General features: G+C 46.1%; 1 protein-coding gene and 1 long non-coding RNA gene across 3 annotated transcripts in view; one reads left to right on the forward strand and one right to left on the reverse strand.

Annotated features, from left to right (window-relative positions):
• ALPK2 (alpha kinase 2) overlaps positions 1 to 27,543 on the forward strand; it is a 90,747-nt gene that overhangs the window by 13,448 nt on the left and 49,756 nt on the right. For both annotated transcript variants that reach the window (XM_090285439.1, XM_090285440.1), the window contains exons 2-4: positions 911 to 1,038; positions 3,984 to 4,101; positions 22,935 to 24,654. In XM_090285439.1, the coding sequence (XP_090141565.1) occupies positions 930 to 1,038; positions 3,984 to 4,101; positions 22,935 to 24,654 (1,947 nt within the window). In that variant the 5' untranslated portion in view covers positions 911 to 929. The remainder of the gene's footprint in view (positions 1 to 910; positions 1,039 to 3,983; positions 4,102 to 22,934; positions 24,655 to 27,543) is intronic.
• Positions 17,370 to 27,215, reverse strand: LOC150002515 (uncharacterized). The gene is made up of 3 exons (XR_016512703.1): positions 27,020 to 27,215; positions 20,237 to 20,527; positions 17,370 to 17,428 (listed from the first exon to the last, which is right to left on the reverse strand). It is a non-coding gene; the product is annotated as an uncharacterized LOC150002515 (long non-coding RNA).

A 27,543-nucleotide genomic window follows, 5' to 3' on the forward strand; every position in this document is an offset into this window, starting at 1 on the left:
GCTCCTCCTTCTGGAGGTCATTGGCCATATGCACTTTTTGAGTCCAATAGGAGCAGGCTCGGAGGAGAGAAAGAAAGAGAAAAGAGAGGAGGTGGCCCCAACTGTGGCCCATGCAGTTGTCCTCGTCACTCTGGGCTCCGGCTGTCCTGCGATGCTCTAGGACTGGGGCTGCCTCCCACACTGGGGACATTAGCAACGTCTACCGACATTTTTGATTGTCACTATTTGTGGGGCGGTGGGGTGGGGGGCTGCTGCGGGCATCTGGGGGGTTGAAGCCAGGAGTCTGGCTGCACATGCTACTACGCAGAGGACAGCCCCCACAACGCGGTGCCTGGCCCACACGCCGGCAGTGCTGTGCGTGAGAAAGCGTGTCTGAGCGTCACCAGGGAATGGGGTTCCTGACCCCCTTTGAGATAGAATTTAAGAGAGGAGGCAAAACAGATTCAAAAGAAGAGGTTTCCTGACAACGAGATGGAGGGAAAGGAGAAAGGGAGGGGCTTGATGAGTCAAGGGCATGCCCACTAAGGGAAGCATGGCTCCCCAGCCGCTTCCTGGACTGGCTTACAGAGGGCTGGGCTCTTCCCGCAGGTGCGAGGGAGCTCTTTGCTTCCCACGTTCCTGCTTCGTGCATGTATCAAGGGTGGGGTGCAGATCTGAGCCCCCTGGGGCGTGCCTGAAGAGCAACAGCTCTAGGAGAGGCTCAAAAATAGCTGAAGAGCGCTCCCATCTGTGTAAGAGAGACTCAGCCCAGCCCCTGAGGACTTCCACCCTGCCCACGGGTGTGAGCTCCAGCCCCCGCCTTGTATAAGCCCCGGGAGCAACATCATGCCTCTTCTCCGTTTCTCTAACTCCTGGAAGGCCAAGAGAAGACCCGGAACAGACGGTAATGCTGGGGATTTTTATTTTTCAGATTCACGTGGCATGAGAGGATGACAGACTCAGGAGGGCCCCCGAAGCGCCCACTTTGTTTCTTATCGACCTTGCTTTCCCAGAAAGTTCCTGAGAAGTCGGATACCGCGCTCCGCTGCATCATATCTGGTAACCGCCACTAGCTCACCGCCCTCTGCTGTTGCCCTGCCAGTTCAGCTTGTTTGGCTCACAAAGGCACGATTAAAACATCACTTGGGAAGATTACCTGGGAAGTTTATTCTAAGTAGCCAGCTGCGCACGTAAATCTTCTGTGATTTTTTTTCTAAAGGATTTCTTCAAGTCACTTCCTGGACATATTTTAGTGAACCTCACTTCCCGCTGTGGTTCTGGGTTAGGCAGCTCCCACACTGGTTATTTTCCTAGATAATCCACCCTTAATTTCCTGTGGCTCATAGGAATGGCATGAATAACATCACTGCAGACAATTTATGAAACTCCTTTTGCATTGTTCTTTTATTGATAGTCCCGAACTGGTTAACCTTGTGTTCCCGCTGCTTGTCTCCTAACCAAGGCAGAGGGGCCCAGTAGAGGAAAAGCAGGGTCCTGGGATTCCCCCTGGACTGGAGAATGAATGACCCAGAGCTGCCTCAGAATTTGTACCCCCAGAGGTGAAAAGGACCTATTTATTAAAAGAAACTAGAAGTACAATCATCGGGTAGGAAAATGTAACCTTGTACCTTGTGCTCTGTTTTCTTTTCTTTCTTGGATTATGGCTCCATTCTTGAAACCCTGGAGGCCCTGGTGGTATTTCATGAGGGCAGACAGAAAACCCTTCTCCCCTGATCCCTTCTGCTGAGCCCAGAGAGAGGAGCCGGCCTGTGACATGGTGGTGCTTCCTTAGCTGACGCTGTAATAACATCTGCTCTTCACTCTGGTTGCTGGCGTATATAGCATGTGCACTCAGCCTCTCTGAGCCCAGACCTGAACCCTCTCTCTTTCTCGGGGTTTGTGCATAGCCATTCAGGTAGAGAGGGACAGGCACAGCTCCACTCCTGAGCCTTCAGAGGAGGGGCCCCTTATCTCCCCAGGAAGCCGCAGTGTTTGAATGTACTCTAATCATGATTATGGGGCCCCACACACTTGTGAAATGTTGGAGGTGGTTCTCGATCTGTAACCTGCAACAGGTAGGCTTTAAAAACAACGGTAGGATTTTACGGGGGAAGGTTTCCAGCAAGTGGAGGGAGGAAAAAACCACCCACAAGGTGCAAAATAGCACTTGGTCGTGCAAATCTTATTTCTGGCTGATTATTCAGATCTGCGCCTCACAAAGGGGAAAAACCAGTCAGCCATGAAGAAGCTGGGAGCATCACTGAGTCTGAGCAGCCTGAAACATTGGCATCCAAGAGGTTGCAATGAATTCTCCAGGCCTAGCTTGTGCACACTTTCTTCAAAAAAGTCATGTACATGCACCAAAAGAGCCATTAAATGCTTCCTAAGAAGGATTCTAATAAAACAGGCTCAGAGAGGGACACGGGCTGATAAGAACAGGCAGAAATGAATTATGATCAGCAACCTCCTTAATGGCTTTTCAGAGAAGCTCGTTTTTGGTGGTTTAGTCATTTGTCTGAAAGAGACTCAGCCACACAGCTGCTGGAGATGGACTTGTCCTTGCACGCAGGTCTGTCTGCTCCGGGCCCCAGGGACTGATTATTCAGGTGCCTACATCGGGGAGGACCCTAAGAGGGACACGCACAGTTGACACCCAGCACATTCATGGTGTTGGCGCAGAGGTGGTCTAGTGGGGAGACCCCAGATTAGGTGAGACGTGACCAGGGAGAGAAGGTGGGCTCAGTGTCTCAGGTCCCTCCACAGTACAGGTCTCAGAAGAACATGAAGTTCTTCTCTTAGTGGTCTCTGGGGCTGCTTGCCCAAAATCATGAGATACGAAGACAGAAGACACAAGAATGTTCCTAAGATGGACTGAGAATGGTGTGTTTTTCCTCCTATATGTATAACACAGTTTGGTGCATTTCTAGTGACCTGGATGCTCCTGAGAAAGCTCTTTGGGACACACGGCAAACCTTCCCGCCCCATCACAAGGGTGGAGGGGGGAGGGGAATCCCAAAGTGCGAATGGACTTCCTGGGGGCTTTACCAGATTAACCTATTAGCATTGCCTCTGGTTAATGATCCCCAGGGAAGATGAACCCCCTTCTGAGGGAGAAAGCCCGGGTTACTTCCTGTGATGAGCTGCTCCATCACAGAGGCACAGCAGCAGTCTGCCAGCCTGGGGAACCCCCATGCTAGGCTCCCTCACCCTCAGAAAGACATGGCACTTGCTAATCCACTTTGTTCTTCTCTCTTTTGCACCGTAATTTACACTAACCTCTAAGCTCTGTAAGAGTATAATTTTCAGAAAGATAAAGTGACTCCCATGCAGATGTGAAACGAACACTCAAAGATTTATTTTCAATTCTTGGAATTAAAAGGGAGCCAGAAAGCATTAAAGCCTGGTCAAAGAGCATTTGAGGAATTAGGTAGTTATAGGCAATTTAATAAACGAATGTTAGGTTATGATTGTCGGGTTAGGTCAAACACTGGTTAACGTCCTGTGGGGTAATAAACCATAACTTACGAGGTTATCTTTTCTGCCAGATAGAGATTATTTGCAGCTCAATTGGGTAAAAATCTACAAGCTTACATGTAACTTCACTAACTCTGGGAATTTTAACCAATAGTAATTACTGAATGAAACTAAGTACAGTCGCTTAGATAATTCTTAGATGGATCTTTGCCCCCATTTGACATTGAAAGAGGAAACTATCCACATTTTTGCCTTATTTCCAAGTTTTAGAAATTTTTCTTAACAGTCCCTTCAAGCTAGGGAGAGCACTTTTTGTTTTGTACACCCCATCCCCACCAAGCATGGTAGGCAGATGACATGTCCCGTGGTGCGTATTGAATGATGTGTTCTTATTAACCAGAAGGAGCTTTTCCAGTCCCCCTACTGACTTACCCATCATGCCTGTCCCTATTGCTTGTTATCCATCCTTGTTTATAGGTTTATGAGCTTCTTTGGTAAAAATACTTAATATCTGATTTCTGTACCATCAGGTCAGCCCAAGCCAGAGGTAACTTGGTACAAAAATGGTCACACCATAGAGGCAGGCGGCATTGTTTCCAGTTACGAATTCTTCGAGAATCAGTATATTCATGTGTTACATCTCTATGGGTAAGTGGATGAGCCTCTGTGGACTGTATTCTGTCGTGTGCTGGTTGCTAAGGGGTCCGGTCAAAAGACTGGCTGTTATTTGCTTTTTGAGTCCTAGTGTTCGATGCTATTGGCGGGCATCAGCCTAGGCATCTGGCAGTGAGTCAGTGAGGATCTGCCTGGTAACTAATCACACTTCCCTATTTGCTGCCATCGATAGTATTACAACTTTATCTAGAATTTCATTGAAGGTGGGCCAGCCATTTTCATTCGTTAAATGAGATTTCCATTTAATCTTCTCTCTGGAAAGTTAAGAAGCATAATAGGGTTTCAGCCTTATCTTCCTTGTGTAAGAATGGAAGGAAGAAGTGACTGACTGTGATCCCACAGCACATGGGTGGTGGCGTTATTTTAGGAAGTGGCACGGCCCAGAAAGGTGGTTTTTAATTCCTTTTTGTTCCCCCAAGAGCTGGCTGGATGAAATCAGGAAGCTCCACATGGGAAGGAGAGAAAATGAGAACTGTTCTGCTTGAAGCTGGGTGGGAGTCTGTGTTCTTGGTCCCCACTGCTATGAAATCGGTGCCAATGCCCCTTATGGGGGGCACAATGTGACAATGATGGGTAGGCATGGGTGTGTGCCAGTAGCCTTGGATCTGAGAATAACAAAGTAAGAGTTAGGGGTGATTCTAACTGCCATTTTCTGGCTGTGTGGTGTCAAATCTCAGTTTCTCCATATATAAAGTAAAAGGGTGGCTAAGAAAATGAAATGCTTTAATGCTTGTAAAGGGCTTGCTGTGTAGTAGTAGTTCCATAAACACCAGCTTTCTTGTCTCCCCACACCCCCTTTGGTTTCAAAGCAAGATCAGAGATCATGGTTGAAATGCCTGGTTCAGCTGGTTTAGAATATACCTGACCTTATATTCAAGACATCTATTTCTTCATCTAATATTTAATTCTTTAAATAATAGTCTCCCAGCCACTACTCTATGGCAGGCATGCTGCTTAATTTAGGGATAGAGGCGAGCAATATAAACATTGTCCACACCCTCAGACAACCTCAAGTTCAGCACTGAAGACAAGTGGTGAACAAATCATCCCCTCTCACTTCAATGTACATTGCTGGCCCTTCATCCACGGATTGGATTTTCCTGCTTCTTCTTCCCCCTTTTGCCAAGGCCTTCCCCTCTCTCCTCTTCACTCTCTTCAACTTAGAATCCACCTCTGTGGTTCACAGGCGATTTTACAGAAGTTACCCGTGGATCTGACCAGCCTCAAACATTTTCCTCTCCTTTCCACAGGCCTCCTTTTGGGTGTTTCTTTATTTTCAGGAGGGACTGATAGTGACGGTGGGCCTCCTAGAGGCAGAAATCCTCTCTGTTTTACATGAATGCATTTCCTGGAGCCTAACACAGTGCCCACAACATATATTGGCTCAAAGGATGGTGAGTGCGCGCACAGACACACACACACACACACACACACACACACACACACACACACACACACACACTGTTGTTAGTTTGTTTAGATCAGCATTGGCAGACTTTTTCTATAAAAAGCTAGACAGTAAACTTTTTAGGCTAAGGAGGCCAGATGGTCCCTTTCATAACTACTCGGCTATGCCATTGTAATGCAGAAGCAGCTATAGACAATATATATATATATATATTTTAAAAGCATGGCAGTGTTCCAATAAAATTTTAGTTACAGAAACAGGTCAGGGACAGAATTAGCCAGGGGTTGGGGAGGTCTATAGTTTGTCACCCCCCTGGCCTAAATGATAAGGTCTTTGGGGATATCTACCCACTGTACTTCTTTGTTTTTCACCCTTGTCTTTCCATCCACCTGAGCATTCAATACATGTGTTTTGGTTGATTAATTTTAGCCTCATACTAAGATAAAGAACTATACTCACTTTTTAGTCAGCAGAGAAGCTCTTACTGACAGGATGCCATTTAAAAATTAAGATTTGCTATTAATGTTATTTGATGTCTATATAGGACCAGGGAAATAGGCAACATAAATATTTGTAGGGTCTTCAGGGGTTAAGGGCAGAGGAATGAGAAGACCTCGGGAGCAGGAGGGCAGGCTAAAATAGGAGCCACCCAGACGCCAGACACCTGGGCGAGAAACTTAGGATGAGAACTTGTGCTGTGGAAGGGGCAGGGGGTCCTCGTCTCTGCTCCGAAGTCCAGTGGGGCAGCGGTTTATGTAAAATTAAGATGCAATGTGACAGAATGCACTCCCGGCCTGCCATTTTGAAAAGTAGCCCATCTACTGGGAAAAGCATTCAGCCCCAATGCAAGGAGGAATGGCAGGGCATACAGTAATGGACGGCAGTGGCATTTTCTGCTTAGTGGTAAATACGCTGGGAACTAAAGATCTTTGAACATTCTGACTTTTTACACCAGTAGTTCTGAACTGCCGCTGCCCATTAGCATTGCCTGGGGAGCTTTTAAAACCCACTAATGCCTGGCCTTTACCCTTGACTAATTCAGTCCAAGCCCTGGTCATTCCAATGTGTTGCCTGAGATGGAAAAATGCTTAACATGTAAAACATTCACCTGCCAAGTAGTTCAACTTTTACCAGTCTGTTAAATGCCGCTTAGAAAATGAATGGTGTTTTGTGCAAATGCCTTAAAGAAATTAAGAGTTAGTTGTGAGTTATAATAATCGTCTCACATTTTCTTGCCATTATCAATACACCGTAAACCACCAGATTAGCTCATGGCTCCCCAAAGAAAAGTATTTCCCTTTCTTTACCTGGATGTAGTCTTTGGGTCCCCAAATCTGTGCTCTTAGGTACTTAAAAGCTGTGTCTGTCTTCTTCAAGGGCCTTTCACAGTTTAACAACTAATCTGCAGTTCTGCTCAGAGGTCAACAGCCCTGCTGCCATATTTATGGGCCTCTGATCCTTTCTCCTCATACCACTCCCATCTCGTGAAACTGTACTGTACGTGGGGCAGATGAAATGGCTTAGACGAGATTGACTGGTGCTGGCATGACCTTCACCTTCCACAGGTCAAGTGTGCTTGGCAGGCAAGAGGAGTGGAAAGCCAAGAAAACATTCCAAGTGAGGGAAACACCAATAATAGCATGTTTTGCACTGCAGCGTAAAAAAAAAATTGTTTTCCCCCAAAGTCATGGGGGTTGAGAGGAGGGGAAGAAAATGTAGGTAGATATTTTTGACCTCAGAGTGAAAGCAGGCTGTGACGGGCATGCACGTGGGGAATTATGGTCTCTGATGAACACAATTTAAAGAAAGGCAGCAAAGCAACAGATAAAAATCTGTCCAGGGCCCTGGCTGCTGTGGCTCAGTGGATAGAGCATCGGCCTGCGAGCCAAGTGTTGCTGGTTCGATTCCCAGTCAGGGCACATGATTAGGTTGCACGTCAGATCCCCAGTTGGGGGCGCGAGTGAGAGGCAACCACACAGTGATGTTTCTCTCCCTCTCTTTCTCCTTTCCCCTCTCTCTAAAAATAAATAAACAAAAAAATCAACAGACAAATAATTAAAAAAAAAAAAAATCTGTCCAGGAACCCACACCTAGAGAGAGATACTCCTCTCCTCAAAGTCACAATCACGACCTGCTGTACTGAGAGGAGCGTAGATGGCAAGTGGGGTAGGACGGAGGGGAAGGGCAGGTGGACAGGGCAGGTGCACCTGAGGTAGAGGGAGGGGACAAAGCTGCCCCCCCTCCATCAGCTCGGCCCTGGCAGTGGCTGGGACAGGGTGGGGGCGGGGCAGGCCCTGCAGAGAGCCTGGTGGGGACAAAAACCAGGAGAAATGTCCGGGCCTGCAGTGCAGTCGGTCCCTGCCAGGGCCCAGGGAGGGGCTCCTGGAGGCTGAGCAGCTTGAAGCGGGGGCAGGTGGGGCCGGATCCTGGGGCCCCAGGTGCCACAGTGGAGGAGTCTGCACCTTTCTCCTGAAAATGATGCCCAGTCTGTGAAGGAGTTTGGGGGCAGCGCAGGGTCACGGATGGGAACGTTTGAGAATGTCCCTCTGACTATAGTTTGAGACCAGATTGGAGGGTGAGCCTGAACAAAGACAGCAGGGGGAGGGGTCAAGGTCAAGCTTGAGAGACGTTAGGTGGTAGACATTCTCTGGCATTCCCCACACATGTACGTTTCCAAACTCTTCTCCCTTCCCTCCTGCTCACGTGCAGGGGTCAGATGGAGCAGCTGGCCACCCTCACCAGCACCAGGCCCCGTCCCGCGTGCGCACTCCCATGTCTTTGCCCAGAACAGGCCCCCTCTCACACTGCAATCTCCAGCCCACCTGGAGCATAGAGGCACAGATACCAGGGCTGCGTGGACCAATCCCAGGCTCCTGCAAATGGTTGCTTTTTCCCAAGTATTTACTGTCTCACTGCTCTAACTGCCTCAGAGGAATCTTCTCGAATCACCGTCTATAATACAACTTGGCACTCACCTCATGTCACTTTTCTTTACAATATTCTTTTATTTGGTTTTTGTCTCCCCAATAGACTGGATGCTCCATGAGGCTGCTATCTCCCCAGTACCTAGAGTGACCGGCACATAGCATGTGCTCAATAAACACTGGTTCTGTTAAGTTAGTGGCTTCTACTTCGTTTATGTTCTCTCTGTTAGAATGTCAACTCCTGGGGGTGGGGGGGCTGCATTTCTATTATTTTCTATCCCTTACAGCCTCATCTGTTAGGAAATGATAAAATTCTCCAGGTCCTTCCTCTAAGACCATGTTTTTCCTTTTTTTTTTTTTTTTTCCTGCTCTGCTACTTATTAGCTGTCTGGCTTTAAACAAGTCAATTAATTTCTCTGTGACTCAGTTTCTTCCTGAGTAAAAGAAAAAATTGTGATTTTGACAAGATTACCCATGCAAAGTGATTGGGAAAGTATGCACGTTAACCTGGGACAAATGCTAGTTGTTATTGGTTGGTAATTAACATCATTTTATGACCTGCTTCCTGAAAGCGTTTGGTCCCCAGAATCTCTCTGAAGGAATCACTCTGCCCTGGCTTAGCACACCAGGTGTGTTTAGAGCCAGAATCACTGTACAGGAATAGTGTCGAAAAGTCTCAGAATCAGTGGAGAACTTTCAAAGACTAGAAGGAAATGGATGTTTAATAGGACAGCTGTAACCCAGACACGCATGGTGAAGCTGTTGAGTCACATGTGTATCTGAAACCCTGTTTGTATGGTTTTTGGAAGGTAAAAGTGACATTGGAGGGAACAGACAGACCCCAGGGGCCTCTGTTACATTCCCAAAGCCACCCTGGTTTGTAGTGGGCAGAGTTGTTCATAAGTACTTACTGTCTGAGTCAAAGACTTTGGCCCCTGCAGGTGCCATCAGCCTCTTTCTATACACGATTCTGCAGGCAGCTAACAACACGAGTTATTGGTGGTGAGTGAGCCTGGGCAAATGAGTGTAGGTGAACCAGTTAAAAATACCTCCGTCCCTAGAAGAAACTCTCAAGAAACCCTCAAGGCACACATCGTGCTAAAGGTAGAACTGTCACCATCGAGTTCACTTACAAAGGGCAGGAGGTTCTTTCCACCATTGAGAGCAAGGCTCTGAAGCCAAGTTGTCTGGCTTTAAATCCCAGATTTATCTCTTACATGCTCTATCATCTTGAGCAAGTCACTTCACCTCTCTGTATCTCCGTTTCCTCATCTGCAAAATGGGATAATGACAGTACCTGCTTTAAAGAGTTGGTGTGGGGATTAAGTCAACATGTACAAAGAGTTTAGAATATGCTATCAATAATACTTTTTGCACTTTGAACGTGTTCCTCACACTGAACTAAATAGAAATAGGATAATTTGGAGGTAAGAAAGGTAGCTTAGTTTGGCAACAGTGTCCCTCTTCATTATTTCCCTCTTGGAAGATAAAATATAATTAACATGTTTGATCAAGGAATCATTGGGTAGAAATAAAGATGACTTAATCTTGCTGATCTTGGCTAAGACAGAAAAGGCATTTCATTCAATGTTGGAAAGCATTTTGTGAACTCAGTGTTCCCATGAGCTTAAGTAGGTGTAATAAGTGTTAAGGATGACTACTACAACTTTTCGGCACCCACAAGGCCTCTGTGTTCCCAGCACAGAGCCCAGGTGGCATCATTTTTCCTGAATGGACTCAGCAGGTGGCATCCTGGCCTTTCCTCAGACCAGCCTGGAGCATTTCCTGAATGAGTCCTGAGGGTCTGACGTGACACTGCCATTCAGTTCCCAGGGTGATAGGTGCTGCTGGGACCCACCACCTGTCGGCACATTCCAATTCCGATTTGGTACGAAGTGTCCCAGAGGCGTGAATGGTTCTGGGAGTTGCCCCGGGACACTCATCTTTTCCTGGGGGCAGGACTTGGGTGCTTGCTCCCACGTGCTGCTAACTCTCAGGGAAAATCAGTGTTAGTTTGGGGGCAGGTGACAGAATGCTCCAAAAGCCCTCCGAAGGCCTTGGGACAGCTAGAGAAAGGCGAACTGATCATTAGAAATGGGGTACACACTGAATATCGCTGAAAATGCCACTCCATTGACCCCTCCTGAGAACTCAGAGCAGACCAGTTTGGGGGCTAACCAGGGTTCAGTCTTGGTCATCACAGCATCATGGTCTGACATTTCTGAGGACTGACAAGGGGGGGAGCCTTGCTAATGTGAAAATCGCAGCTGGCACTTGCCCTTATTTGACTGACTCCCTCTTCAAGGTGACCATCATAAAGAAGTCACTTGACAAAGGCAAACAGTTGGGGGCAGAGTGGAATCAGACTGGGCCTTGTGAGTCCCAGGATGGCTTTGTTCCAGCTCTGAGGAGAGGCAGCTGGGGGCGCAGGACTGAGAACAAGGTTTGGTCTGGGAACATGTGCCTTTGTCCTGGCCAGCCAGCCCCATTTTCGGCCTGTCCTGCACTCAGCGTAGGATCTCCCATGAGATTTCCCTCCGCCTTTGCGCCATCGCCCGGAAGCCTCCCGGCCCCTGCCTCCTCACTCCACCTTCCCGTGGCTCTGTCTACAGTTTTCTGTGAAATTCCATTTGCCCTGGACCCCATGCATGCTCTCTGCCTGCTTCCAGACTTGATCCCTTCTGATTACCTGGCTGGCTTACCCTCTCCAAAATGCAGGCAGCAGTTCCATTTTCTGAAAACGACAAGGTTGGGACAGTCCCAGCACCTTCAACCCCTCAGCTCCTGAGACATCAGCCCACACCTGAGCCCCAGAGAAACCCAAGAATGGGCTTAACCTGTGCCCCTGTCCCTGACTATATTAGTCAGCTCAAAAATACCACAGACCAGGGGGCTTCAACAAAAGAAATTGATTTCTCACAGTTCTTGAGGGTGGAAGTCTGAGATCAGGGCACCAGCATGGTGGGGGTCTGGTGAGGACCCTCTCCCTGGCTTATAGACAACTGCCTTCCTGCTATATCCTCACATGGGAGAAAGAGAGAGCCCGCAAACTCTGGTATTTGTTCTTATAAAAGGCCACTAATCCTTTCATGAGGACCCCCACCCTCAGGATCTCATCTCAACCTAATCTCTCCCAAAGTCCTCATTTCCAAAGACCATCACATTGGGGGTTATGGCTTCAACCTATGAATGTTGGCAAACACAATTCAGGCCAAATATGGAAAGTGTCCAGAGGGGCCTATTAGTTAAGAATCAAGAGATTTTGTAGCACTCTGTGAGATTATATGTGGATACTCAAGAGGGCTGGCTTTACAGTCCTACTGCCTGGGTTCAAGTCTTGGCCCTACTTCTTAATTGGCAAGTTGCTTAGCCTCTACCTACCTTGATTCTATATTTATAGAGTGGAAATAATAATAGTATCTACCTAGAAGGTTCAGTAAAGATTGAAATAAACCACATAAGGTTTTTTTGAACAGTGCCCGGCACTCAGCAAATGCTAAGTAAATGTTAACTTTTTACACTGAGGTCTCCTGTGTTTTGTTAGATAGACACAGGCAACTTCAGTCATGAGAGTTTGAAAGTAGAATCAGGCTGCCTGTCCATTTTAAACAAGATGAGGCCCGACTGATCTCTGAATTCAGATTCCAGAGTTGGTGTAGCATGGCTTCTGCTTCTACAGGCACTGAGAAGCCAGGATCAGGCCAAAGACACAGACTTTCCCTGGGGAGGCAGGACAGATTCAAGATTGTACATGAAGCTTGGGGCAATTATTTAGAACAGATCTTGAACCATTAACTCAGTTCTGAGCCATTACAGAGCTCAAAGGTGTTAATCAGGCCTAGTAACTTGCTGCCACAGGGCCTTTGTCCATGCTCTTCCTTCTACCTGGAATGTTCTTTCCCCAGATAGTCCATAGCTAGTTCTCTTACTTTCTTCAGGTTTCTGCCCAAAATCACCCAATCACTGAGCTCTTCTCTGACCAGCCATTTAAAGTAGCACCATCTGCCCCCAATATGTTCTTTCTTCCCTAACTTGCTCTATTTTTCACATAGCACATGACATTGTGTGTATGTATGTATACACACAGATATCGAACAGATTTCTGTAGGTGTTACTGATATACGACAAACTGCACATATTTGAAGCGTTCGGTTTGGTCAGACTTTGACACATGCACACACCCATGAAACCATCACCACCATCAAGACAGTGAACATAAATATCACCCCCAGAATATTTTTTTCAGTGCCCCTTGGCAATCCTGCTTTCCGACCACTGTCTGCCCACCCATCCTCACCCAACAGCCATTCTGCTTGTGGTCACTGGGGATGAGTTTCTAATTTTTTTATAGTCTTTTCTAGAACTTTATGTAAATGAAATCATAGAATACATGCTGTTTTGTGTCTGGCTCCTTTCACTCCACTATTTCAAGAATCATCTGTGTTGTTTGGTGTATCTGTGTTGTTGAGCAGTGTTTCAGTGTTTCGTCATCTGGACCTGCCAGAATTTGTTACTCCACTCACCTGTGCTGGACACCTGGGTTATTTCCAGTCACGATGCATATTCATTTGTGTTTTCGTTCATCGTTAGCCTCCCCCAGCTGGATCTGTTCCCTGCTGTCTGTCTAGTGCCCAGCTCAGAGCCTGGCCTCAGCAGGCATTCACTATGGATTTGTGGGAGGAGTTAATCACACAATGTACTCGGTGCTTTCATTATGTTCTTCACTGAATCTTGCCTCGGGGCGGGGGGGGGGGGAGAGCTGATGGGGTTTGGGACCCCTTGTCCCCAAATATGGCTCCTGGCATATTAAATATCTTTGTTTGAAGAAATTCTTTAAAAATGGCAGAAGTGCCCTGGCCAGGTGGCTCAGTGGGTTGGGCATGGTACTGCAAATCGAAAGGTCGCAGGTTCGATTCCTGGTCAGGGCACATGCCTGGGTTGTGGGTTCAGTCCCTGGTTGGGGGCATATGAAAGGCAACTGATCAATGTTTCTCTGTCACATCGATGTCTATCTGTCTGTCTCTCTCTTCCCCACCTCCCCTCTCTCTAAAATCAGTAAATTTCCTCAGGTGAGTATTTTTTAAAAAGGCAGAAGCCGGGAGATCGCTCTGCCCACCCCACTTTCTTCCCTGAAACAGGTCATAACTCCCAGAGAGGGAAGACATTCTCATCATCAGAGACAGGGAATTTGGGGCCAATAAATCTGTACAAACAAACCTTGTTAAACCAACCCCGATCTTCCACGTTCCTTCTTCACTGTTTATTGCTCTGATCCAAACCCTGTTGTCTTGTCCATTCTTTACACATTCATTGTTTCTTTGTCTACAAAGTTTAAAAGCTGCCTGCTCTGGTCACTTCTTCAGGTCTTCATTCCCGTGTGAAAGCTCCCACATACATGTACAAATTCAATAAAAGTCGTACGCTTCTCTCCCATTACTCTGTCCTTGTCCGTTTAATTTTCAGACCCAGCCAGGGAGCCTAAGAGGGTCAAAGAGAAGGTTTTCCTCCGGTGCAGAGTCATTCCATGGGCAGAAATGATGTGGATGACAACAGCCAGCCTAGTGGCACTTTAGAGGCTACCCTGTTTGAGGGGATTGTGAAGCCAGGAAATATGCTGAACAGCGCTGTGGGAGAAGGCCACATGTCACCCACTGAGTTCCAGGAAGCCTGAGCGTTTAGTCACTATGTGCCCCACCTTTCTGTCCTTGGCATTCCCATTCCCTGGGCTGCTGCTCCAAAAGGGTGGGGACTTGTCCTCCTCGCCACCCCCGACCAGCCTCCCCCCAACTTGGGTCTGCTCTTTCCAGTCACCAGCTTGGTTCCCTGCTTTCCTGTCACACTGCTAGTCATCCAGCGGGCACCAGGAGATGGGAGCAAGGCAGAGGCAGAATCACATGGCGCCGCGGAGATGACAAAGAGGGACGCAGCCAGCACTGAGGCTCTGATGACAGCGCCCCGGGCCAAGAGTAGCAATTAAATTATGATGAGTTTCTTTCTTGACCCGCCTGCCGGGTGGCTTTGAACAGAGAAGCCCTCAGGACTAGTTCTGTGCATTGCCCCTGACTGAGCCCAGCAATTAGTTTTTATTAAAAAAGCAAAACCCAACTTGAACACCCACAGAGTTGCATGCAGGGGTCAGCTTGTCAGGCACGGAACTGGGAACTCAGCTCAAATTGAGCAGTGAGTCGAGCGACAGCTGATATTTTTTTCTGAGACTCTAACAAAGGGACTCTCCCTCTTCATAGACATCTGGAGTCCCAGAGCAGGAAGTGACTCGAAGACCTCACCGCACGAAGCTGATTTAGATCAGCAGCAGCAGCGGCCCCCCAGGGGGCTTGTTAGAATGCCAGCGTCCTGGTCCCCAGCCCTGACCTAGCCAATCAGATTCTGAGTTTTAACGAGCTCCCAGGCACTTCGTGAGCACATCAGTGCACAAGCCCCGCTCTAAGGATTTTTTGAGAGGAGAAGCAGGTTTGAATAGGAAAATCAAGTTTGGTTTGGGCATGCTGGGTGTTTGATGAATTAGTATTAGTCCTTCAGACTTCTGAGCAAACCTGCTTTTCCAAAGGAGCTCTGGGTCCTCTGGGTGGGTCAGTGTCCAGTGCCACATTGTTTTCTGTCCCACCTTCAACATGCTCTGGAGACCATTTGGGACACTATGCTAGCTTGGTGGCCTGCTGGGAGGTGGAGGGGTTGGTCATCTGTTAAATAAGCCTGATAGTAGTAGTGCCAGAGAATGATTTCCTTTCTGAAGTCAATGTGCTCATTTCTTATTTAAAAAACGTCCGGTCAGCCTGCCTTGCCCCCAGAGGCTTCAAAAACCTGTCAAAAGCTCAGTGCCAGGAAACAGAGCCAGGAAACCACTTTCCATATATGCCCAGGCAAGAGATCTGTCCCAGGCATTATTGCCCTGGGTCCCCACCTCCTTCACCGCATGCCTACAAGAAGTGACAGCCGCTCAGCTCAGTGCTTCAGAGCTTTGGCTGCCTGTTGGAACCACCTGGGGAGCTTTAAGGACACCTGTGGCCGAGGCCTTTACTCCACCATGCTGCTTAGTTACATTTTTTTGCTGGGGCCCCGGCACTGGTATTTTTCCCTTTTTAAAAATAGACTTCATTTTTAAGAGCAGTTCTGGGTTTTCAACAAAACTGAACAGAAAGTACAGAGTTTCCACACAAGCTTCTGCTCCCCCCACCCCCACACAGACTCTCCCACAATCAAGGTCACCCACCAGAGTGGGCCATTTGTTACAACTGATGAACCTCCGCTCACAAATCATGATCCTCCCAAGTCTATGGCTGACATCAGGGCACAGTCTTGGTGGGTCGCATTCTGTGGGTTTGGACCAATGTATCAGGACGTGAATCCGAGAGGATATTCTCATAGGTAGCCATTCCTGCCCTGAAAGTCCTCTGGGGCCGGTAATTTTAAAAAGCACTTGAGTGAGCTGAAAACTACTGATTCAGTGCTTACTGAGAGCCAGGCCCCGCTTCAAGCACTTTATAGGCATTAATTCCCCTAATTCTCACGTCACCTCTGGTGTAGGTACAATTCTGTCCCGAGCCATTTAGTAGCTCGTCCAACGTCACACATTCGATGGGCAACATGTGAACTACGTCTGTCCCCGTGAGCTGGAGCTGAGGTCCAAACTCCCACTCAGGGAAGGAAAATCTTCCATGCTCTGGGCCCTGCCCACCTCCTGGGGGTGACCATGCCTCCCGATTTGCCTGGGTCAGCCTCAGCGTCCCCGATGGGCCACAGTTTCTGCCCGTGGTCTTGATGCAAGGATTAACTGCATCTCTTCTCACTCTCTCAAGTGTCCTGTGTAAACAGTGAATAATGTAGTGGCCCTAGCTTTCAGCTCACCCCTCCCCCAGTGAGGTCACCCCAAGATTAGCATCAGTAGGAAGACAGCGCATCTAAAGCTGCAGTGATGAAGGGATACAGCAGCACTCCTGGTCCTCCGTCACCAGTCATGGGCAGAAGCTAGAACCCTGGTGGGCCTGTCCTCTGGGACCTCGAGCTCCTGAAGTGGGGGAACCTACTAGAAATGCCACCTGAGGCTGGCTTCACCCTTCTTCCCACCTGCCCATCCCTTACCTCCCTCTGGTTACATGCAGCAGGAAGCCAGTGGTCCTGGCAGCTGGGGATGTGTGAATGGGTCAGTCCCCCCGAGCCCCCATACAGAGCAGAACAGGGGAAGGGCACAGAGAAGGTATAAAGCAGACAGGCCCCAAAGCAGCACAGTTCAAGGCCCCTCTCAGCTCTTCAGATGTGGGGTCACTACATCTGTTTTATTGGGTAAACAACTGAATAAATTGGTAAGTGTATGAGGAATCTTCTCGTCTGTTTTGAAATGTTTCTAGTCGCTTATAGAAAATGCGATCCAGAAATTCTCTGTGTCTCTACCATTAGAATTCTTCTGTCTCCGTAACCAACAAAGCTTTGGGGCATGAAAAACCTAAGCCTTTCTTATTCTTTTAGTTATTCTGAATAATTCAGTTAATAACATTGATAGCAGCAGTGAGGCAAGTAATACAGACGCTAGTGTAAGAAAATATTGACCTTCACCTGGCGCTATGGCTGCGGCAAGGACGCGATGTCATCACGTAAGTATTTATTGAGCTGAGCTCTCTCCCCCCTCCCTGGTGCATGAGAAGGCAAGGCTCAGAAAATTCACAGCCTCGTGGGGGTGGGGGGGTGGGATGGGACACTGCAGAGGCCTCCTCACCCCTGCACTCCTGCCTCCATGGGTGAAGGCTGCAGACATTCCCTCCCCAGATCTTGCTTTCTTCCACTGGGAAGTGGCGTACATAATGCAATAGAATAATATCTGAAATCCAGAGAGGATTCCAAATCTTACCTCCAGCCAACAGTCTGTCTTCAGGGAGCCCGGTCACGTGGCACAGTTTCAAATTCAGTGATTTAATATTGTTGGAAGAGTTTTCTGGGGGAGCAGAGAAAGGCCCTTCAGGAGACAAAAGGCAGAACAGCAACGTGAGCTGAGGAACCCACTTTTCAGTCCACACAGAAGTAATCTATTTTATTTGAGTTGTGCCGGTGGAATCGTGAATAAATAGATGCATGAAATAATGCACGGGAAAACACAACGCCCTTAGGTGTTATGGTGATGATGATGATGATTAAAATGAAGGGATTTAAAAGCATATCCATTTCCATGGGTCTATTGCTCTGGTAGTTAGAGAGGAAAAAAGATTCCTTGTCTTCTTTTTACAATTGTTGCGTTCTGTTTCCCAACCCTTTGTGTTCTTATTCTTATTTTCTAGGGTTGCTAGTCCTATGGCTGTTTTCCCTGTGCTCTTCATTCTCACCCCCATTTATAACCCTGGTTCCCTGGCACAAAACCACCCCAAGTTGGCAGGATCAGCCCCCTGCCCTCCTCACTACCAGCATTGACCAAACCAGCCTCCTCCTGCCCATAATTAAATCATGGAGACTCATGTTTTGAGCATCGAACCAGAATCTCTGAGGGGTGGAACCCAGACATAGGTCTGTTTCTTTCTAAATCATGAGATTGAAGGCCAAGGAGATTGTCTTCTGCCTAAGAGGGCGTGTCAATGACTCTACCGACCAAGACTGTCAGCCCTCCCTGCTAGTGCCATTGTCCAGAGTTCAACGTCACTTCTCTGGCAGCTGTTAGACTGTGAGAGGTCAAATCTATTATCTCAAAAGTGCTGAGACATTATTTGCCTTTCTCACATGTATACTGATGGTAAAACTGTGGGTGTCTTAGCACCAATCTAGGCATGCTATAGTTTGTGGCCCCAAACTATACTAGTCATCATAGAATTCTATAACAGTCACAGTTCAAAACAAACCAAAACCCAGAAAACTTGACTTACTAATGTTCTTGATGCATCAGTAAAAACTGCTAATTTTACCAAATCTTGACAACTCAGTAGAAGCCCTTTTAACTACTGTGTAATGAAATGGGAGGTCTGCAGAATTTCCTGGAGATGATGGTCATCTTGAGGAAAAGCACCTGTATGGTTGTTTAAGTTGCAAGCTAAACTAGCCACTTTTTTTCATGGAGTATAATTTTTACTTGAAATAACAACGGACAAATGGTGGTTATTGAACCTTGGGTATTTGGCAAACATTTTCTCAAAAATGAACCATGGAGGTCTGCCACTTTAAGGAATACTAAAAGTGTCCGTGCTGTTAACGATAAAAATCCAAGCTTTTTCAGAAGGTACAAACTTTCAGTTATAAAGTAAATCAGTGTTGGGGATGTAATGTATAGCATGGTGGCTGTACACGCTGTTGTATATCTGAAAGATGCTAAAAGAGTAGATCTTAAAAGTTCTCATCGCAATAATTTGTAACCTTGTGTGGTGAGGTTGTTAACTAGATTTATTGTGGTGACCATTTCACAACCTATATAAAAATCAAATCATTATGTTGTATACTTGAAACTACTATGTTAATGTCAACTCGATCTCAATTTTTTTTTAAAATCTAAGTTTTTAAGCTATCGTTGCAGTCCTCTTTCCCTTCTTTCTGGGACTCTCATTATGGATATGTTGTAAGCTTGAAGGTGTCCCAAGGGTCTCTGAGACTCTGTTCACTTTTCTCCATTCTTTTTCTCTTTGTTCCTAAGACAAGATCATTTCAATTGATCATCTTCAAGTTCACTGTTTCTTTATTGTCTGCTCAAATCTGCTGTTGAACTCTCTAGTTAACTGCACTTCAGTTATACTTTTCAACTTTAGAATTTCTATTTGGTTTTCATTCATAATTTCTATGCCTTTATCGAGACATTGTTCTCATACTTTGCTTTAATTCAGCAGTTCTCAACCTGTGGGTCACGACCCCTTTGGGGGTCGAACGACCCTTTCACAGGGGTTGCCTAAGACCATTGGAAAACACATATATAATTACATATTGTTTTTGTGATTAATCGCTATGCTTTAGTTATGGTTGGGGGTCACCACACCATGAGGATCTGTATTAAAGGGTCGTGGCATTAGGAAGGTTGAGAATCACTTCTTTAATTCTTTAGATGTGTTTTCTTTTAGTTCCTTGAACATACTTAAAATAGCTAATTTAAAATCTTTATCTAGCAAGTTTGGGGACAGTTTCTATTGGCACTTTTCTTGCCTGTGTATGTATGGTCCACGCTTTATTCTTTCTTTGCATATCTCATATTTTTCTTGTGAAAAATGGACATTTTAAACAATATAATGTAGCAACTCTGGAAATAAGATTCCACTTCACAGAGTTTGGTGTTGTTTGTATGTTTAATAAATGTTCTGAACTAATTCTTTAAAAATCAGTATTCTTTGCTGCTTGTGACCACTGAACCTCTGCCCAGTTTGCTTGGTGGTCAACTAGTGATCGGTCAGATATTTCCTTAGATGCCTGGAACCAATAACTCTGCTAGTTTTTGCTGAGGGGATCTGTGCACGTGTTGGGGCATGCATGCCTTCAACACGGCCAGGCAGTTGGCAGTTCTGCCTTAGCCTTCACTTCCACTAGCACAGAGCCTTAACGTCGGGTGGAGGTGAGACCTTTATGTATCTCAGGTCCTTCCTGAACATGTGCACAGCCCTGGACATGCTCCTAGCCTTACACATGTGGATGGTCTATGTTTCCCCGGGATATGCTGGAGTTTTCCAATGTTCCCTTGGACATTTCACTCGCTAGCTTTGCCTGTTGTTTGAGTGAGTTACCCACTGCCTCAGGCAACCACAGGGTTAAAGAGTTGCCTCTGAATGGTTTTCTGACAAATACCCACAGGGAAAAGTGTTCATACCAGCTGAGCTCTGAGTCAGAGCACAGAAAGATAGTCTTGTGAGTGGGATCTTTAGGCAGAACATCCAGATGGGTCAAACGATGACAGTTCCCTGGGACAGGTGCTTTGGAATTGCTCCAACTGTATTCATCCCCCTCTTGAATAAATACTCCTCACATTGACTGCGGTTAATTTTCAAAGTTTTGAAAAAGTTGATTCAGACTTTTGCCAGTGTTCTCGTTGCTTTTACGGAGGAGACGATTCCAGAAGTCCTTACTCTGCCATTTTGCTGATGTCCTTGCCCTTCTGCTTCTACCATATAACAACACAGAATTGACTTACATTATTATGATAAATTAATATTTGTATTATTCACCTAACTAGAAATTTAAAAATATGCATTCTTCATCAGAAATTTGGCAGTTTTCACATTCTTCAAAAATTACTCTTATAAGAGCAGTAGTAATATGACTAAGTGATTTTTAAAATATTGTATAATGAAATGCATTAATATTTGGAAGATCTTGTGAACCAAGTTTTTCGAAATGACCAATATGTGATGTTACAAAATCATGCATGGGTACAAACTGCATGTAAAATGCAAGATAGACCAATGGATTTTATGTAACAAGAATGAAAAGTTTATTGATGTGGTTTCAAATTCCACACTGCAACTAATCTTTGAATAGTATCAGAGAAGCTTATCTGCAATCATATGGAAAGACTATAAAGTGTTTCGTTTTCCAACTACATATCTGTGTAAGACAAGATTTTCTTCAGATACTTCAACCAAAACAATATATTGCATCACACTGAATGCAGAATCAGACACAAAAATCCAGCTGTTTTCTATTAAGCCAGATATTAAAGATATATCAAAAAAACAATGTAAAGCAATGTGACTCTTATGAAATTTTACTTTGTTCTGGAAAAATAGAGGTATTTTTCATAAAAATATGTTTTACATTCTAATATGTAATAAGTTTATTTTTGTTATTTTAAGTGAATAAGTGAATGTTTTCCATTTTTCTCAGTTTTAATATGGTGTATATTGATAGACATCACAGCTAAAAACAGATGTTTTTTGGAGACTTCAATTATTCTCGAGTGTAACGGGGCCCTACTGCTAAAAAGTTCTGAGAACCTCAGGCTTAGACCAATCCAGGAGGTTCAAGCTCAGAAGCCGCCTGGTTCGGTTGAGGCCGCGGAGAGTGCTTTTCCTTTAGTGGGGAACCATGACTTGGGAAAGAACCCAGAGCATGCAAGCAAGACCTTCACAGCGAGCGGGAGCAATGCTGCTGCCTCCTTTAGCCGAAAGAAAAGCTACTGAGGAGGCAACTCAGCTAATTGTTCAGGAAATTTCTTCCCCGAGGGCTTTGCATTCCTGCCAAATCGCTGTGGGGCGTGCAGGTGCCCTGCCAGCAGCTTGTGAAGATTCTAAACCTCAACCCCGTTCACACCATTTCAGAGGCTGCCACTGAAGTGCCTTCTTTGGACTCTGGTTCTTCCAGTTTATGTCATACAACTTAGCACAGGACTGACCTGCAAGGTTGTCTAAGAAATTTATATCATCTGCCCCAGCGGATTTTTAGTAGTTCAGGTTGGACGTGACATTCCACGCACCTCCTTGACTCTTCCTCAGCTCTTAACACACCAGGCAATAGGACATAATTTGACACTGGTTTGTCTAACACTGATCTCCTGGGTCAGATGCTTGTGTGCATTTTACACAGATCAGTCAATAAAGGTCTAAGCATCACCTCTAAATCAGAGCCAGACTCCTGGCTCCTGCCTCCTGAAGAGGGTCGTTGACTTCTGAGCTGGATAATGTGTCTCCTGAGATCAGCACTGTCACAATTACCATAATGCCAAACAAGATCAGCGAGACTTGCAATTATAAAGCAAGTGTGACAGGTTTTAACTGGGACTGCAGAGCCGGGGAAGGACTCTAGTGGGAAAGGTTGGCAAAGCAGGTCCCGCTAAGGCTCCAGGCAACTCATCAATAAAGGGAGGGGCCCCAGGAGCAGGGAGAGCCGGTGTGGCATGACTCGGGGTTCAGGTCCATCCCTGCTGGGCCAAAGCTGAACACCTGGCTTGGTTTACGTAAGTCAGGATGGCACGTGGACAGGGATTTCCAGCCAGAGGGGCTTACTGGCTGTGGCTTGGGTTTAATAGTCATATTAAATTAAAGAGGAAATGGAACACTATTCTTCATATACATGATCCTAGTATGGTATTTTTACAGTCTCCCGGCAAGAACCAGGCCTTCTTAGCGTGGCCTGAGAGAGTTATTGCTTAAGCTGTTCCACTAGAGGAGGCGGAATAGCTTCAGTTACTTTTGTACCATGTCTCACCCCAGAAAATAATGCTTTTTCCAATTCCCATGGCATAAGAATGACTTAAAATAAAAGGAGGGACGAGACTAGAATATAAAACACTCCCCCATTCCCCTAAGCAATTCTCAGCATTTTCAATTTGGGGTAAGACTGTGGCAAGTCTTAAGGGCAAATGCTGAGTTTCCCAGGATTCTCTGCGGAACGGGGGCAGACGGAGCTCAGAAGCCAGTTACCTCTGACCTCTGACCTCCTTTCCAGGGAGACCCCAGATGTCCCCGAGTGTGCACTAAACAGTCCTGTTTCCTGGGTGTGCCCTGATGTGAGAAATGTTGGCATGCATGTCCAAACGTGGCAAACTTACCTGCCTGTTCTCTTCTTTCTAGCTGTACCCAAAATGACGCTGCTGTTTACCAGATTTCTGCTAAAAACTGCTTTGGCATGATCTGCTGTTCTGCTTCCGTTGATGTTGAGTGCTCGTCAGAGAACACAGCACTCGATCCTAACCCGAAGGAGGATGGGGCCACAGGCTCGAACCATGACACACAGCCCTCCGAGCAGAAAAACCCAAATCAAGTGGAGGAGAAAGAGCCTCCTTCTAAGGGAGAAGAGAGTCTCTCCTTGGGGACTCCCATGCCAGCTGATGCCTCCTCCTCCACATGTAACCCTTTCGGCTCTCTCCAGTTACTGGCCAACAATGACATGAACTCATCCAGTTCTGAGAATCTCTTGGACGCAAAAGGAACAAGGCAAACGGAAGAGGTTTGTAATCCGAACAGCACAGGGGCAATTGCAGATGGGTTGCTTTTTTCTAATTCGAGTCATAGCCCCGACCACCAAGATGTATGTGGCCACGGGACAGTGCAGTCCCCATCATCAAGGTTAACGGATGGCGCGTTCAGCAATGATGAAGGCTTAAACTCCGGTCAGCGAAATCCCAAAGCACTGAAATACATTAGTGGCAGCCTCCCGCTCGCAGAGGCAGCCACATCTGTTTACCCAGGTGACAGAGTCGCTGTCAATGAGGAAAGCACCTCACAGGTTTCCAGCAACGACTCTGACAGTGACTATGAACTTTGCCCAGAGATAACCCTAACCTGCACTGAGGAGTTTTCAGATGATGACCTGGAGTATCTGGAATGTTCCGACGTAATGACGGACTACTCTAATGCAGTTTGGCAAAGGAACCTGGAGGGGACTGACTGTGTTTTTTTATTAGAAAGCTATGACGAAGAGATGGAATTCAGCAAATATGGCCTGGGGGTGTGTGAGCCTCTGCGCAGTGAAATGGGTCTTGGGCCTTGGGTGTCAGATGACACTGGACCCGCGGAGGAGGTCTGCACTGGCTTTTGTGGTCATCACTCACAATCCCCAGAAGTGAGGGTTAGGCGCCACCAAGCCTCCACCCACAGTCCCCCAGCCCCACTAACAGGGATGACTCGGACTTTGGGATCTCACCAGGATGGGACGTCTGCGGTGACGGGCCAGGGGAGATATAAACGAGCCACTGCTTCTGCTGAAAATGATTATCCAGGAACTCAGGGAGAAACCAGAGACAGCCACCCAGCAGGAGAGGAATTCACCAGGGGCCATCTGCTAGCCGTGGATAAAGCAGTGACCCAGAGAGAGCTCGCTTCCCCTCTTTCTGGGGAGTTAGAAAAATCAGGGATGAACCAGTGTTTGGAGATGGTGGCCGAGGAAAGAGTTGGGGAAACGGATTTATGGAGCAAAAGGAGCTCAGAGAAACCTGGCAGGGCGAGGCGACCCGGAATGAAGGGGAAACCCAAGAAGGTGAAGCCGGACCCGAAAGACAGTGCCGCAGAAGGCACCCTTAACCACCTCCATCCCAGAGAACCTGCTAAGCACCCACTAATGCAGAACGAGCAGAAGGAGGGCTCTCCTGCCAGGGCAGAAGCTCCTGATCATAATTCTCAGTCCCTTCCAGAAGGTGCTATTCTAACCCAAGCAGAGCAAGAAGCAGAAATGCTGCGGACTCCACCAGGTGTGCTCCCTCAGGAAGAGAGCTCAGATCTGGAGGGAGAAGGGGTGCAGGTTAATAACCTCTTTGAAACAAGCTGGACTCCAGACCTGGGTGATCATCCTCAGGTAAGATTCCTCTTTTGAAACATACAAGATAGAAGGTATTTGTGTGTGTGTGTGTGTGTCCGCCTTCACTTCCCACTCCTGATTGCTGTACCACAGTACCCTCGGGGTACTTGTGAATGACAGCTGCTGCTGCTAGGAAGGAAATCTGGTTTTGAAAAAAGGCCCAGATAAACCCTTAGCCATCCTAATTATAGCAAAAGACAGATAGAAGTAAGAGGCACTAATGGGATTTTGGACAGCTGAGAAGGAAACCTGATATTCTGTCTGTGGCCTGTGTTTTATCGGGCAGTGCCACTATTCAGAAAGTTTTTCAAACAAATGTTTTGGGTGTAGCCCTTAAAACAAAAACAAAATATTCTTTTTAATCATTTTGGGGGGACACGGTAAAAATGGTAAGTGCTGGCTTTCATCGGAATTCATAGTATAAATGGAAGATTTTGGTGCGTCTATAGAACTTGCAAATTCACTTGGTGATGCTGGAAAGAATAGACAAAGTAGATTTTGCTGTGCTGGGGGCATGTTTTGATCAGATATGTTTTATTTTGTTTTGCTTAGACCGCAAAGTAGAAAAGAGTCTAAGAAAATACTGCCAGGAAGTATATTTGTTTTACCCTGTTACTGATTTGGGGGGTGTATTTTAAAGAGATGGAATTAAATTCATGGGGATAATTAATGCACAAATGATATTTGCTATATGAATTTATTATATTTTTAATTTTAAAGGGTTCCAATGGGCTTTGAATTGATGCTGTACATTGCCAAGGCTTTATTTTGTAAATAAATACATAAGAGGAGTTATTTGTCAATTACTTTTACTGTATTTGGTGTTCTCCCCCCTCCCACTTTGTAGAAGAACCCAGTATTGCTGTTATAGAAGACTAGACATAACCCCCTCCCCCCCAAAATATATATATGTATGTATGTATATATATTTATTCCAAATGCATTGAAACTTATTAAACTCTGTGAAAAAAGTCAAAATTTAATACATTGATTTCTAATGGCCTAGTCATAAAAGAGCCAATCTAAAAACCTCCAGAGCTGAGGCAGCTTTTTACTGAGCAAACTGTTCTGCTCCACCGGCCAGCCTGACCTATGAAAGCCCTGTTTATACTCTACTTTTTGCACGAGAGCCAGATCTGCCCCCTTTGATCGTTTAACATGCACCACTTTGCTGGGCGCATGCCAACAAGCACGGATTCATGCCCGAGGCAGGTTTATGGAGGTGCTTTGGTCAAATATTAAAGCAGAATTCAGTTACAGAATTAATTTTTGCCTGTCAGTAAATATGGTATTTCCTTTATGATTCATAACCTGCTCTTCCTGGCTCAGTGGAGTGTCTTTTTACAGTTGTCGATACCCATATGGAGCTTTTCATTGGGTAAATTAATTATTACAGGTTGGGGGGAGTATAAAGTAGCCAAGAAGGAGTTAAATGGAAGGGAGGGGCTATTGACAGTATTAGTTTTAGACCCGCCACTGTGGGAGGCACTTTCTATCCCCTTCCTCATCCTCAACTGAACTAAATCTCGAGACCGAGAGCTCGGTGACCAGCTGGCTCACGTGTTTACTGGCAACGCCGCTCAGTCCAACGGGCCATCTCTGAGGCCAAGGTCATCTGTCTTGTGCACATTCTTGTCTCTATCGAAGTTCTTATGGGACTCTTGCTCACACACTCACACATTCATGAATGCACACCCAGCTCCCCAGCTACTTGCTCAAGGCCAGGCTCCAACCTGTGTTTTGTGGCACGGCTGTTATCTCAGAACCATGGATGTGACTTTTTAGAAAGCCTGAATTCTGCAGGTAGTGGGTCCCTTTCTCACTCTGCTGTGCTTAGTCGCAGAGCTGACCTCTCACTCAAGGGACAACCAGAAATGTGAATGAAAGCTGTACATTCCATCACAATTCTGTGCAGCTGGAAGTTAGGGAACAGATTTCTGTGTCTGTGACACTGATTTCCTCTTGACTAAAGCAAGAAAATTTTGCCAGAGGGAGAGTGAGTAGAGATTCTTTTACCTGAGTAAGTAGTTCCTGTCGAACTGCAAGAGATGTCTATGTTTCTTAACACAAGTATGCAATAGAGCCCAAATTACAGCAAATGGCTAAATATCCTTGTAAATGTGACAAAAAAACATTGCGGGGGCGAGGTCACTGGGATCTAAATCAAACTTTTTATAATACTTAAAAAAAAAAAAGAAGAGTAAGTGAATCTCTTCATTGTTGAGTCAAAAAACATTTTAAATACTTGTTCCCAGACAGTTGAGCTTGTGGGAACTTAAAATCTTGCAATGATTAAAAATCCCCGGTTGGGGGTCATATTTAGTAAATTTGCCCACTCTTGACTCTTGACTTATTCACTTACCTTTAGAGGTGTCTTTTGTAGAGGCCATGACCAGCAGCTTATCTTTTAGTACTTTCTCTTCATCTGCATATTGCTTTTAGCATTCTGGAAAAAAGTCCATATGTCTAATTCTGCATCATAGGCACCAGGCTGTATTGTAGAATATTTCCTGCCTACACGTATATCTCCAGGTGTACTTACTTACTGTCTTGCTTTCCAGCTTTTACAGCGCAAGGCCATCTTGTTCTGATTTGTCTTGAAATAGTACCTACCCAGGCTAGGATTGGAAAGCCCCCAATTCCTGTACATTTATGGAAGATGCCAAAGTTAATCCCAGTTTGGGAGTGGAAAACAGAGAGGGTACCCCAGGTTAACTTGAATCATCTTCAAGGATCCACAGCCAATCCTTCACCTTGGTTTTGATCTCCCTTTTCTGATCCAGCTCAGAGGCAAGACCTGACAAGCTGCCCATCTTAAGTTTCCCTGTAGCCACACGGGGGTAAGATCATCCTCGCTCTTAAATCAGAAGTGCTGTGCCTGTCCCT

The sequence above is a fragment of the Furipterus horrens genome, unplaced genomic scaffold (genome assembly GCF_987537825.1).
Source record: "Furipterus horrens unplaced genomic scaffold, mFurHor1.1.pri manual_scaffold_8, whole genome shotgun sequence".
Classification (NCBI taxonomy): Eukaryota; Metazoa; Chordata; class Mammalia; order Chiroptera; family Furipteridae; genus Furipterus; species Furipterus horrens.